Source organism: Fringilla coelebs (assembly GCF_963513975.1).
Source record: "Fringilla coelebs genome assembly, chromosome: 1".
Lineage (NCBI taxonomy): Eukaryota > Metazoa > Chordata > Aves > Passeriformes > Fringillidae > Fringilla > Fringilla coelebs.
This window is the reverse complement of record NC_140028.1, coordinates 135,307,661-135,321,462: the sequence shown is the minus strand read 5'-3', so window position 1 is coordinate 135,321,462 and position 13,802 is coordinate 135,307,661. Positions and strand designations below refer to the sequence as shown.

Here is a 13,802-nt window from a genome sequence, read left to right as displayed (position 1 = left end):
AGTTCTAAGACTGTTCAGGAATGAAAAAAAACACCAGGAAAAAAGGATTATATATTCTCATGTGTGTGTAAGACTACATATTCAAATATCTGAGTTTGACTATGCATACATGCAGATATTCTCATGTCAAAAGGAATCACTTTTATATATACATTATATATATATATACACACACACACACTATATCTATCTGTCTATCTATCTATCTATCTAGCTACACACACACACACACACACACATATATATTTCTGTGAACTAGATGTCCTCAGCTGGGGACATCTACAATGTAGACTTCTGAAGGGATGAATTGAGATGAATTCCAGAGAACAAGATTTTCAGGCAAGGCAAATGACACCCTTTTCTTACAGAAGAGAGAAATGGGAGAAGATAGTGGAAGAGCAGTTCAAACTGTGTATCAACAGCATCTTGCAGATAATCAGCAAGTAATACAGGGAACAATTTTAAAGGGGAAAATGAATAAAGACAGGCAGGTAGAATGTGTACAGCAGGGTCTAAATCAAATGACATCACAGGCACAATTACCCTCATATGGAAGAAAGCTAAGCCAAAACCAGAGAAATAAAATGGCTACACAAAAAATTCCATTAAGAGTTGAAAATAAAAAAAAAATTTAAATGACAGGAATCAAACAGAAATGGAAACTCTGACACTTTCAACAAAATAGAAAAAGTAAGGGACAAACCTGAAAGATGAACAGGCAAAGTGAGATACAACTATTCAGGGACTGAAGCAAAAATGAATGTTTCACATGCTACAAGTAAGAGAGGAAAATGTACATCTACTACTCAATATGGGAAGAAAACTCGTAACAGATGGTACAGAAAGACTTGAAGAGTCTGATACATTTTTTGCTTCAGTTTTCATAGAAAGGTTTCAAGCAGATGCCTGGCAGTAATATTAACAAGGAGGTGGAGGTAGAAACAATTGTCTTAAAATGCCTAGGATAAGTTTGAGGACACACAGTTTGCAGTCCCTTAGGACACTTACCTCATACACTCTATTAATTTGCAAAAGCAACATTGGAACTATTTATAATTTTATTGGAAAATTCTAGGCTAGATGGCTGGAGAGTGGAGAAGGGCAAAGATACTATCTAGTTTTGAAAAAACTATGAACAAGGAATTTATAATAGAGATCATTCAGCCAAATTTCGGTGTCCAAAGAACACCATAACAAATTCTTAAACCATCAGTAGGCAAGCAACAAGAGATGAGAAATAGCCATTACATATTTGTCAAGAATCAATCATGAAAAGTCAATTTAATCCTTGCTGCAATAGGGTAATTGACTCAACATATAGGCAGAAGAAGTAGATGTGAGATATGAGCTGAATTTGAGATACATTTTGACTTTTATAAGTCTTTTCCCTCATTCCTACTTGGATACTCATGAACAGGTCAGGGAAATATGATCGACATGAAAATAATATGAAGTAGTGCCTGACTAGTTGAAAAACTATGCTTAATGTATTATTGTCAATAATATGCTGTCAAATTTGAAGGACACTTAAATTGGAGTCCTGCTTGGATATTGTCAAAAAAAGGGATTAAATAAGAACAGTGCCATATGCAGGATAAAGAAAATAATTACTGAGCATCGTTTGATGGTATGACCTCACCAGAAGTACCTCATCCAGGCTGGGAGATGGTACTTCAAAATGGCATAAAAAATTAGAGAAATTCAGAGATGTGTGATGGAATGATACAAACAAAATTTGTCTAACATTTTTACTTTGTCATGAAAAAGAAACAAGAGGGACATGAAAAATGAGAAAATTCAGTGAGTTAAACTCAAATTGCTAACAAAAATGGTTGTTCAATCTCACTGAAAGCAGGACAACATGATTTGTTTTAGGGGATATTTAAAACTGAGTAACCCCTTCTAAGTGTAAGGATATTCCAACACTGGAACAGGTTACCTCAGAAAAGTTGTAAAACTCCAGCAGGATCAGTATTTATCCAAATTTACCCAAGCCAAAATATGTCAGTGTACCTTATTCAGTCTTACACTAGGATAGATGGATGGATAATATCATCTTTGAGGTCCTCTCCTGATCTGAATTTCTGAGAGTCTCTGAAATTCCCTCATAAATGGATTTAAAGCATCTGTGCAGTCTCCAGAGAAGCGCCCAGCAGAGGGAGCAGGGCAATTACAAATATTTTAATTTAACAGTAACTAAAGAGTTCCCTTGTCTGAGGAGCCCTGTGTCATAATCCTTATAACCTAAACGAGCTTTTGTAATTCAGATATTAATATATGGACCTGTGAGTTTCTAAGAAAGAATAAAACAGAGCCACTTTTCCATGACACTTCAGCACACCTGCAGTTAACCAGAGCTTTAAAATCAAATGTGTGTAGTATGTACAATTTACTGTATATTAAACTTAGTCTTTATTTTACTTTCAAATGTATAGGGCACTGTAGTCCCTTATATTGACTGACATAAGTTATCTTCAATATAAAGCCTAATTCAGTCACAGAAACAATAAAAGTTTTAAAATTCTAGACAGTTCTCTCAACAGGCTAATATTTTGTCAGAAGATTCTTTCCTTAAAATCAATATCATTTCATCTGTAACATCTGTGGTGCAAAAGTAGTTTCAGCTTACCAGAAAGCTTTGTTATTCTGCTATAAATATGCAAAGATTGACTTAAATTGAGTTCTCTCATCAAAAATTTTCTTTTGACTTTTGATATTATTTCTACTCACCCTAGCCTGCACAGTTGAACTGCAGTTACTTCATCACTTCCACAGACCATAACAGCCCAACAGGCATTTCTTCTGACTTCTTCATTCCTAGAATGCAGCAATTCAACGAGTGGTCCCAGCCCGCCTACATTTCTTAACTATTAAAAAAGTGAAAACCTTGTCACTTACATATTTCATCTATTCCAGCAAGAACAGCTTGTGAAATCCACCTCCCAAAACATTTAAGCTTTGTAGAAAAGCTACACTGGGCTGAAAAAAAGGTAATTTATGGGGACTCTGTGTTTCTGTGAAGTCTGCATAGGCTGGAACTTTTAAGTGGTACAAGGCGGTCATCCCTTCTGGCTCTGCCCTGCTTTTCAGTTATTAGGCTGCAGTGTGGAACCCAAAGAGACTATGTGACCCAAGACTGCCACAGAGACTTACACAGCTTTTTCTGTGTTCTGGTGCCTCCTAGCAACTAATTTACATCACAATACATTTGAATTTGTATTGTATGTATGACAATCTTATTAACATCCAATTCTCTTGTGTGCTACAGTATCTTTCCTATACATGCTGGAGGAAATATTGCTCATTTGGATTTTTGAAGAGAAAGACATTTTAAGGACACTGAAAGAGGTAGATTAATTATCTATGCCCCTTATTCATGTCCTAATTAATAGCCTTGACCCATGAGAAAACCCTAGCTTATGATTTATGAATGCACATAGCATCATTCTTATTTATGAGAAGAAAATACTATGACCAATTCATAAACAGAAAAGAGTTCAACTTGCTGGATGTCACTGATCAAAGGATTAATTATATTTTGAGTTTTGTCTGAAATACATTTACTCCATGCACATCCAGTATCTCATTAATCAAGGTCAGACATTGCCGTTCAGGCCTTGAAAATGGGCAACAGAACACTGAGGGAGGGGAAAGAGGACTGAACTTCCCCTCTTCAAAGTTGAGCCGACAGTTGCTGCTGAAAGAAACCTTGATGTTTAATGCTCCTAAATATACAGATTAAGATATAGCCCTAGCTAAAGCTCATAGAAGTCACTGAAAAGCTGCAAAGCATTAATTTGGTGCAAGCAAACACAGTCGCGAAAATTGAAGTTAAAGAAAACTCTTTCCAAAATCTCCTAAAAAACTGAGCTCTAGTTAGCAGAACAAATGTCATAAAAATAAGTAACTACATAAAAAACTCAGGACTTCTAGGTCAGACACAACAGATTCTTGTTTAATATAACTCCCACCTCAGATCTAGAAACATTATCAATAAACACAACCTCAGATTTACCTCAGCTCGTGCATCAGCATCACATGCAAAGGCAGCCACGGCAAAGGCTGCTTTGCTCTGCACTTGGCTGTTGGTTGAGCGCAGTGGCCCCACAAGGGCACTCATGATGCCCTGGCGCTGGATACTGGCACGGGAGGGCTCTTGCAGGGACAGATTTGTGAGCACTGCAATGGCATTGGAAATGGCTCCATCCCTCTGGGCATTCAAGGTGTTTATTAACGGCACAATTCCTTCAGCCTCAGCTACAACACTAGCAAAATAAAAAAGGGGAAAAAATATTTGTCATTTTTTCTTCTTAGTATGCTGTTTTTATCAACTAAACTAGTATTACAATTCAAGGTTTACAATATGCACATGTAGGATCTTTGCATATAAATGTGTGTTTGTGTGATTTCCATATGACTCACGGTGAGAAGTTCAAGAGGCAGAACCACAGACAGACCAAACTTCTGGATTCTTTAACTTACAAGGACATGGATTCTTTCTGAGATATTGAACAAGTCAATTAAGTCCTGCATCTTTTCAAAGGTGCAGAATTTCTGTATCTTTAGTTCCAGGCAAATGCTCCTTACCACCTCTCCCCATAATCATTCTAGCACTACTAATGAGGATTATAGTGAACAGAGTATCCAGATCATCTAGTCTATCAACAGCAGATCCAGTTTACATATTCCCTCTGTTACCAGATGATATTGCATCCATGGCTGAAGGGTGCTGCCCCTCAGCAGAGCTGGAACAAATGTTCCTGTGGACAAGTCTTAAGATAGACATGCAAAATAATCTATTATTTTATTGTTATTTCAATATATGTTAATGCTATTTAAAATAATATCGGGGAAGATGGTTGGGAGTTTTTTCTAAGGAGAACCTTAGATTTAGGTTAGAAAATAGTCAAGGGAAAAAAATAGCTGAAGAAGCATTATTAATGAAATAGCAACTTAGAGCACAAGACAGCAGAAGGTGTAAGGAGCTGTACTATTAGAGGATATATAATTTTACTTAAGGCTAATCTGTTTGTTAAACAAAAGTTGGCAATATTGTTAGCAATGGGAATGCACAGATGGCAAGTTGAATTTTCACTGCAACTGCTTTTTATACCCTCTATTAGTACATGTTGTCTTCATCAAAGCCATAAAAAATCTTCAAAAAAAGAGTTTACACTTTTTATAAGTTCTGCAGAATTTCTGTGAACACAGTAATAAAAGACATCTCTATGTGAAAATCCTTTACTGTAACAGTACCTTACCAAAATTTGATTAATATTTGGATAACTTTCACCGTTACAAAATAAACCAAGATTAGAAGTATCACATATAAAAGAAACCACTATACTACTAAAGACTGTTGGCATTGATAACTAAAAAAAAAACCCACAAGGAAAGCTGACAGTCACACAGGAAAGAAAGTAGAATACGTGCCAACCTGTGCCACTAATGATAATCACTAAAATAATCCCAATGCATGGGCCACATGATGTAAGTCTTACTGTGAACTCAGCGCAAGTATCTCCACATGGTCAGAGAGGAGGATACAGATGCTCCTGAGCATACCTGGAATGAATGAGCAGAGCCTAATGGGGCTTGTTACTCTCTGCCTCAGGTGCAAGGCAGTGGCAGCTCACAAGCAGTGCTGGAGCATGAGACTAACAATATCTGGTAGACAGACAACAGTTACTTGTTTAGAAAACCAGGATTAAAGCAGCAATCCAGGGACTGAAGGTGCAGCATTAAGATACGGGGTCAGTTTGGTGTTGCCTAATTAACCCTCTTGGAGCACCAGTAGCTTTAATGTAAGCACTTTGGTCTCTATTCAGAAGTAAATCCCATGTTTCCAGATGTCCCACACTGCACCCCTCTGTCTTCCTTCAAGTAGCTGGATTTATCTTTGTGTCCTCCTTCCCCTTTCCTACCTGACCAGATCAAGAAGAGCTGGAAATGTTTAATTTGTTGAATGGCTTTTTTTTTTTCCTGTAGTTGTTTTGGGTTTTCTACTTAGGTAAGGTCACTTTACTTATTTGGTTAATACTGTCTTATCTTGCCCATGAAAATGTTATCCAAATTTTCAGCTTCAGGACTGTTGTAGCTCTATCCAGGCTGCTGTACGTGAAGAAATTCTGGACATGTTGATTGCACATGTAAGAATGAGCTGTACACCATATGTATCACAGGCTTGCTGGAAAACATCACATTAACAGCACGTGTAACAATGCCATGAGGTACCTGCTGGCACAGCTTGGGTGAGACCCACCATACACACTCAGCTGCACACAGTGAGCTGAGTGTCCATGAGCTGTCAGATTTACTGCATCATGCAGTGCATACACACACACTTTACCCAGGAAGGAAAAAAACCAAAACCAAAATCAAGCTGTTTCTTCTTTACAATGGATACACAGAAATTCCAGGATTTATGGGACAGATTCACTACTCATAAAATGCAGCACTGCACCTCACAGGTGTAGTATATCCAATATTTCTGCAGGAAGTACAGGACTTACTATTCCTACAGTACACCCAAGAATACACATATTCTCCCACAGGACCTCCTAGTAAAGATACAGTCCCTACAGAATGATACACGGCACTGAATGACATAGCTCACATCATAAGCAGATTTACTATAATTTCCATAAAACCAGCAAGTACATAAGCACTTAACAAAAGAGCAAGGTGACGGCTCCTCATGAGCTCAGAGCTGACCTCAGCAAGGTACAGAGCACAGCCAATTTTCTCAAGTGCCACTCAACTTCAAAAAGGTTGAGAACCACTGATTTAGAAGATCATACATATTTATTTCTATCCTGCATTCTACTTCTGCGCAGACTCGTTTTGAATGCCAGTTTCATGCACATCTTTTAATCAAGTAGCACATTTGAGCACAAGGCAAAAAGAATTTTTGAAGTGACAATGGCTGGTAACAAGAGTTGAAGGTAACCAATACCTTTGAGAATAAGTTTTTTAAGAGGAAGTGAACATCTGAGGCCAGTGCTGTGTCCTGGTAACAGAGATGCACACAGAAGAAGGAGGAATGGGGAATCTATAGTTCAACTCATTCCTACTCCACAGGCCTCTGGAGAACACAGAAATAGCACTGTCACCCTGGGCCACAGAACCTGACCTCAGAAGGGAGCTGAGAGAATGAACATGGCTAAGTTTAAGGTGCCACAACACTAAGTATGGAGGTCCTTGTTCCCTTTTATCTTGGGCAGAGACATGCACTGTGTAATTTTTTTTATTATGAGCCAACAAAAGTCAGAGAATGCTTTTACCAGCTCTGTCTTTGCTTCATGCAGATCAGCACTAGACTCTCCCTGCCTCCAGAGCACTCTCCTTCAGACACATCCTACTGACACTGTGCAATTTATCAGTGCTTCCACTACAGAACTATATCTTCAAGAAAGAAGTGAGCCTAGGTTTAGCTGAAAAGAAGTATAAACTTTTTGATGTGGAGGAGGAGTAAATTAAATAAATTCACAAGTTTTTTCCTCCATGTATTGTATATATTCACAGTACATACTTTTCTAAACAAGAAGAAGAGAGGTTAGGGAAAAGGAAAGAAGACAACAACAAGAGAAGAAAACAAAAAAGGATGGTGCATCTGCCACATCATCTTTTTTTCCTCAAAAGTGGAAGCTGCCTATCTGAACTACAAACAGGAAGAAAAAAAAATACAAGATGGGTGTAGGAATTGCAGAGTTTAAATTAAAGTTAAAATAAATTAAATGTTATTAATTATAACTACATCTTATGATCCTTAGAATGCCTAGCCTAACAGGGTTAGGCATTTACCTTAAGGTATACACAACCCAGGTACCCTAAGGAGCCTAAGCATGCTCTTTAGTGAAACAGTAAAATTCTGATTACAAATGGATTCAAAATACTAATCTTCAAGAGTAGCTAAAATATTTTTTTCCACTGTCATTGGCAACACAAATATTAAAAGTTTATATAATAAATATTTAATTTATTCATTTTAAATATACATTGTAATGTTAAGACATTATCTTGAAAATTCTCTAAAATATAACACAAGACTCATAGAATAAATGCTGAGAGACTGAGGATAAACATTTTCTTTACTGATTTTACTGCAAAAATAAATTAAAAGTTGACAACAAAATCATTACCAAAAACTTCACAATGCAAACTTTTTTTTAACAGACATTTTGGGGATGCATATGAATGTCATTGAAGTGAGTATTTTGTTGCTTTAGTTGTCTGTGGTGCAAGAGGAAAGCTCAGATATTGGGAGTGTGTTGTGAAAACAACCAGCAGTAAAAATTTGATGAAAATCCTGTGGGGTTTTTTATACTTCATTTTACTTTTAGTAAAATACATTTACTATAAGCGCTCTGAAGCAAGAGCCACCTCTTTGTTGGCATCACAGGAGCATAAAAGCTCTGGTCTGTGACCAAACCTTCTAGCCACGGCAAGAAAAATAACAGATTATTTACTTAGAGCATCAGGAATGGTCCAGCTAGCTTTTTTTCCTGAAGAGAAAATCTAGCCTTAGGGAGAAAGCAACTAAGAGTATTCAAAGAGCTGCCAGAAAACACTAAGATTGCCCCTCAAACCCCCAAGCTAAACAACCTCTGGGGGAGGGGACAGAGAGGAGAAGAGCTGTACAGCTTGACACCACTGTTTACTCAGGATTGCACTAAATTTACACTAGTGAGACCGACACTTCATAAAAATGGTAAAGTATGTTTGGTTTTGTTTCTTCTACCATGACTGAACATAAACTGGTTTATAATCAATTATATTTTTATTCACTTCTATGCTGTTTACTCCCCCCACTCCTGACTGAGGATTTAACACAATTTTTGCTCAGAAAAAATTCAAATTTTTCCTCCTCACTGGACTTCATTTTTTTTCAAATGTGTTTGCAACTGCATGTTTAATTTCTGTGCAAAATTACTGTGATTGTGTGTGAGGTGCTTAGCTAGCCATTTATGCCTGTGCATAGCTCATTTTCATACATAATTGCATGTAAATTATGCATAAGAATTATGCATCTAATTACACACATTTTTTAAAATCAACTCTATCTGTGTTAAATCGTAAGACTTCTTTTTCACACAAGGCATTTTTGATCCAGCTCTCTTATGCAATTTCTGTCTGAGAAAGAATATCATAACCAGAAGTTTGAAAAAGCATCAAGAAATAGCTTCCTTTTTCATTCCTTAAATGTATTCGTATTCTTCATTAGCCTTGTTATGCCATCAGAATAATCACATCCAATAAATGTCTTCTGCACTTATCAAAAAATTTCACTTTGTGATTTAATTATTTTCAAAAGCAATTGACTGTTGTAAATAGTCACGCGTATTTTATTTAAAGACTAATATTACTTCCGTTTTCTTCACTAGACAAGGGAGATTAATGTCAGTATGTTTATTCTGAGTAAGGGAATCTAGCACAAGAGACTCTGATCTACAATCTGGGGGCCCTTTGTGCTCCAATAAAAATATTGATGATATCAACAAACCATATTAATTTTTCATTTCAGGAACTGAAACCTCTATTCCTATTTTCTAATGACAAGTATCTTGTTAAAACTGTAACAAAACCAAAACTCAATAAACCTCATAGTCTGGATGCAATAAAAACTTAAACTCTCTGGGTTTAGCAGAGACTGTAATACCCAGCTCTCACTTAGCAATTCACAGATATCGTCTAATGTCTATCATTGAACTCATCTGACAAAGTCACACAGATCTTAAGTTCTAAAATTGTAGTATACCTAATTTAAAATATTACAGGAGCATTGGTAATGAACTATCTGTTCACGACGCCTGAGACTTTCAGTTATAATAATATTTGCAACCTTTGTAAAGAATTTCTGGAATTTCCACTATTATGTGGAAGGCTTAAAATTCAACAATAGAAAACCTTATTGCTCCTGAAAGATCCCATGGTTCTTCTTTGGAAGCACCAGCTGAGGAAGGATAAAAGAGCCGTTCCAAGTCAGTCTCTACACACAGTGCTTTGGATTGTGAACTTCAGCTTTCACTTCTGGATAACTCTTTTCTGGACAACTGTGAACATATCTCAAATGGCAGCTGTCTGTTTTGCCTTGTTACAAGCTCAAGCTCTTATGATGATTTAGGGTGCAGAAATTTATGCTTTTAGCCTTTTCTCTTTAAATTACATCTCTAAGAAAATACACATATATGACTATGTTACAATAAAATTCCTAGATTTGTATGTAAAAATGTTAAGGTTACTTGTGAAACCCTATTTTTACCAGATGACAGTCCAAGCGACCAACATGCCATAGTCAGTGCACAGGTTAAATTCACTGCAGGGCAGAATTAAGCTTGCAAGGTCAGTCATAACCCTGACATTTCCTTACAGAAAAATTTCCTTAGTTCAAATAAACAATTTCATACTTTAAATAAACTAATAAACCACTTACTTTAATTTAAGTAAGTTTAAATATACACTTATATAATTTAATTTAGAAATCTACTACAAAGAAAACGTGCATACAAAAGCACCAATACATTTTCTGAAATATTTACTTATATGTAGAATAACCCTGCCACTTTAAATTCATAAAAAGCATAATTTATCTCAGTGCATATCACTGAATGACATTGCAAGGATACATACTCAGGAGTAATCATGGTACTTGTGCCACCACACAAAAGAAAGTTTTCTCTCCCAGGCTTAGGAGTCTCCATCCAGGAAGAAAAGTTTTCACCTGATCCCACAGAAATCCATAACGGGAAGTTACAGGTGACAACAAACATGCTCTAAGTGAAATTCCAGGTGTCCACAGCTAAGATAAACAGTGATCATTCTGCAAGGCTTTGAAAGTAGGGTTGTACAAACAGGCCAAAACATTCTGCAGGGTCTACAAGGAGTAAAATTTTTATGTAGTTATCAGCATCCCATATCAGAAGTGTTCTGTGCTCTGCCTGAAACTATTTTGGACCTACTTAGGTTTCCATGCACTTCAGGATGTGGTGACATGAGATCTGTGTTAGATAGAGATAAATGTTCTATATTGGTCTTTGTCTTGAATATAACCCCAAAGTTAAAAAACAAAAACAACAACAACAAAAAAAAAACAGTCCAGGAGAATGCATAACTATTTTTTTTGTGCAAGTCTACTGGGAAGAAAACAGTTACAGTGTCTGAGCCTACAGAAGGGCATTCCCATGCAGCCACACCTTCCCAATCTAAGAGAAAAATACAACAGCTGGCTGTATGAAAGATTTTTGACTGCCAGCAGGGCACAGACCCATGTCTGTGGGTTGTGTATTAGTCATCTGATATGAGGTTAAAGTCTTAATGGGAACCCATTTCTGCATGACATCCCAGGCATAGGACTTTAATTCAGCTTTTCTGCCAAGGGAAAAATTTGTCATAAAACATTTTGCAGTCTTCAATGGAAGTCAAGAAGTAACTTGCAGGGAAAAACTTGTGAGCTCCTCAGTCATGGGTAATGACTTTGTTGTCTTTTGGTTTTTGTTTTGTTTTGTTTTCTTTTAAATACAGTTCCTCCCACAATATGTATATAGAGTAAGAGAAAGGAATAAGAAGAACCTATTGGTGGCCTGAAATAACCGTATTTTACAGAGTGTAGACGGTGGATGGTAACATAAAAAAGTAACAGCACAACCCAAAAAACTAAAATCATCCCTTTACCTTGCAGCGCATTAGCTCAAAAATATAATTCTGTCACTAGGGGTCAGTATTAAAACATATTACTGCTACACAATGCAGTCAGCATTCTATTGTTGATTTCTTCCTTCAGAAAAACGAACTTATGTCATAAAGAACTAAAACCACAAAAAACCCCAAAACCTACAGTGGACCATCACCTTTTTATGCTATTAAATTTGTGCTCCTGTTCTCATAAATTAACACATACATTCATGCAAATGTATTATCTTAAATAATATCAACACTTTAATATTTATGTGAATTGGGTTCTATTTACAGTCTTGAAAGAGAAAAGCTATTACTAAGTTTCCCATTTTCTAATAGAGAAGATTACTACCTATATTACTACCTAATGGTAGCAATCACTACTTCCTAATAATAACAATATTTGGAATGTAAAAAAAAACTTGGATGTTCTTCAATTTTTTTCCTTGACAGCCATGCTCATCTTATAAACAATAAAAAAATCTATTGTGTACTGAAAATCTCAGTTGAAAAAGGTGAGACACTCCCACTACAGGTGAAACAGATTAAGGATGTATTTTAAGTCATTAGCTCAGTGTATGAATTTCAGTTTGGAATAATAGATATAACACGCACTAAAGTCAAAGGAACAACTCAACTTTCTCCTCACTGGGCACTGTCCATAACCAATGAGTTCCCACCCTCTGCTCCTATCCTATCCTATCTCAAATCTTGACAATCTTGATACATTTCAGAAAGCATACATTCAGATGCTGCACTAATGCCTGGAACTGCCTATATGGATATAACCTTTGTGAATTCGAATAGGTTCTCTGATTCCTGTGAATTTAAGAATTAGAAAATTAAATAACATCAAGCTTGCTGACTTTGTAAATTTTGGGATGATACTTTACTACCTTGAATCCAGATTTAAAACAGAATTTTGTCACCTGACACTTATTATAAACCCCAGGAGAAATATTCTGTCATAAGTCTGTCATGTACCACAACTTTCTGCAGCCCTTGGTAGAGATGAAGAAAAAAGATCCTTTTTCTTTTTCCCCCAGACCAAATTCTAACTGAATGCTATAAATTTTGATGTTAAAATAAACAATTGTGGGCAAATATTATTCAGGCTAAAAATTAGTTTTCATGTTCAGCACTAAGTTCTAAATTTCAGAGCATATGTTTTCCTTTAGTGGCAAATCCATTAGGTGCCCAGAATTCAGACATTGCCAGATTTATGAAGGCAGCTATTAGAAATGGCATTATGTGCTACGACAATACTGAAGGAAAGAGCCGGTCAAATTCATGTCTGACTAACTGGTGTACGTGAGAGCTTATTTCTATGTGCTACTTCTCATATCGTATTTATATTTAACATGATTATCTAATCCTAGATACATGAAAAGCGAAAATAATTGATTATACTTTAAATGAGAAAAAATAGGCAGAGGCTGAGGTAAGCCATTTGTTCCAGGATTAGATGTGTGGCACAGAATCACTTATTTTCCTGCCCAACAGATGACGCTGCTGTTTCTTTGTTCGTGTGCAATTGTTCCAATTGTGCATCACATCCGTTACTGGAGTGACTGCACCCACGCTGCCCGGTGCCTGGACACAGCAAAACCAGAGAGCTTCAGGATTCTTTAAATGGCATTCTGCTGCCCAAATAATTGTTTTCAATAAAGCAAGTTATTGCTCTGGATCAAAAAAATGTGATAGAAAAGATGGATGCAAATACCCAGCTGAACGTAATTCTCCTTTTTTCCAAAAGACGACCACAGAAACAAATTCTGACATATATATCAAGGATGACCTCAGACCTATGCATACATAGTAACGTAAGACATTAGAAAAAGCGCATGAGATTTTAAACTGCAATGTACTTTGCAATTTTATTTTTACTAAGCCTAATTATTAACAAGGATTTATCATCAATATTGATCAGCATTAAAACTCTATCCTTATGGTAAAATTCTTATAAAAGCATATTCTGAGGATGTCAGTCTGTAAACTGACAGGAGGCATTTGACCATCATATTTCTTCCTATGTGCTATTGAAGTGGGACACAATACCAGCTCTGCAGCAAAAACTTAAATGCTGAAACATTTTAGAAGTTATTTATATTAACTGCTATGTTTTCTGG

The 13,802-nt window shown here is 36.4% G+C and overlaps 1 protein-coding gene across 1 annotated transcript in view; it reads right to left on the bottom strand.

The window, feature by feature from the left end:
- ARMC3 (armadillo repeat containing 3) overlaps positions 1-13,802 on the bottom strand; it is a gene marked incomplete at both ends in the record, with an annotated part of 50,383 nt that overhangs the window by 15,763 nt on the left and 20,818 nt on the right. Inside the window, 2 exons of the mRNA XM_084203267.1 lie at positions 2,731-2,867; positions 4,016-4,265. Coding sequence (XP_084059393.1) covers positions 2,731-2,867; positions 4,016-4,265 — 387 coding nt within the window. The remainder of the gene's footprint in view (positions 1-2,730; positions 2,868-4,015; positions 4,266-13,802) is intronic.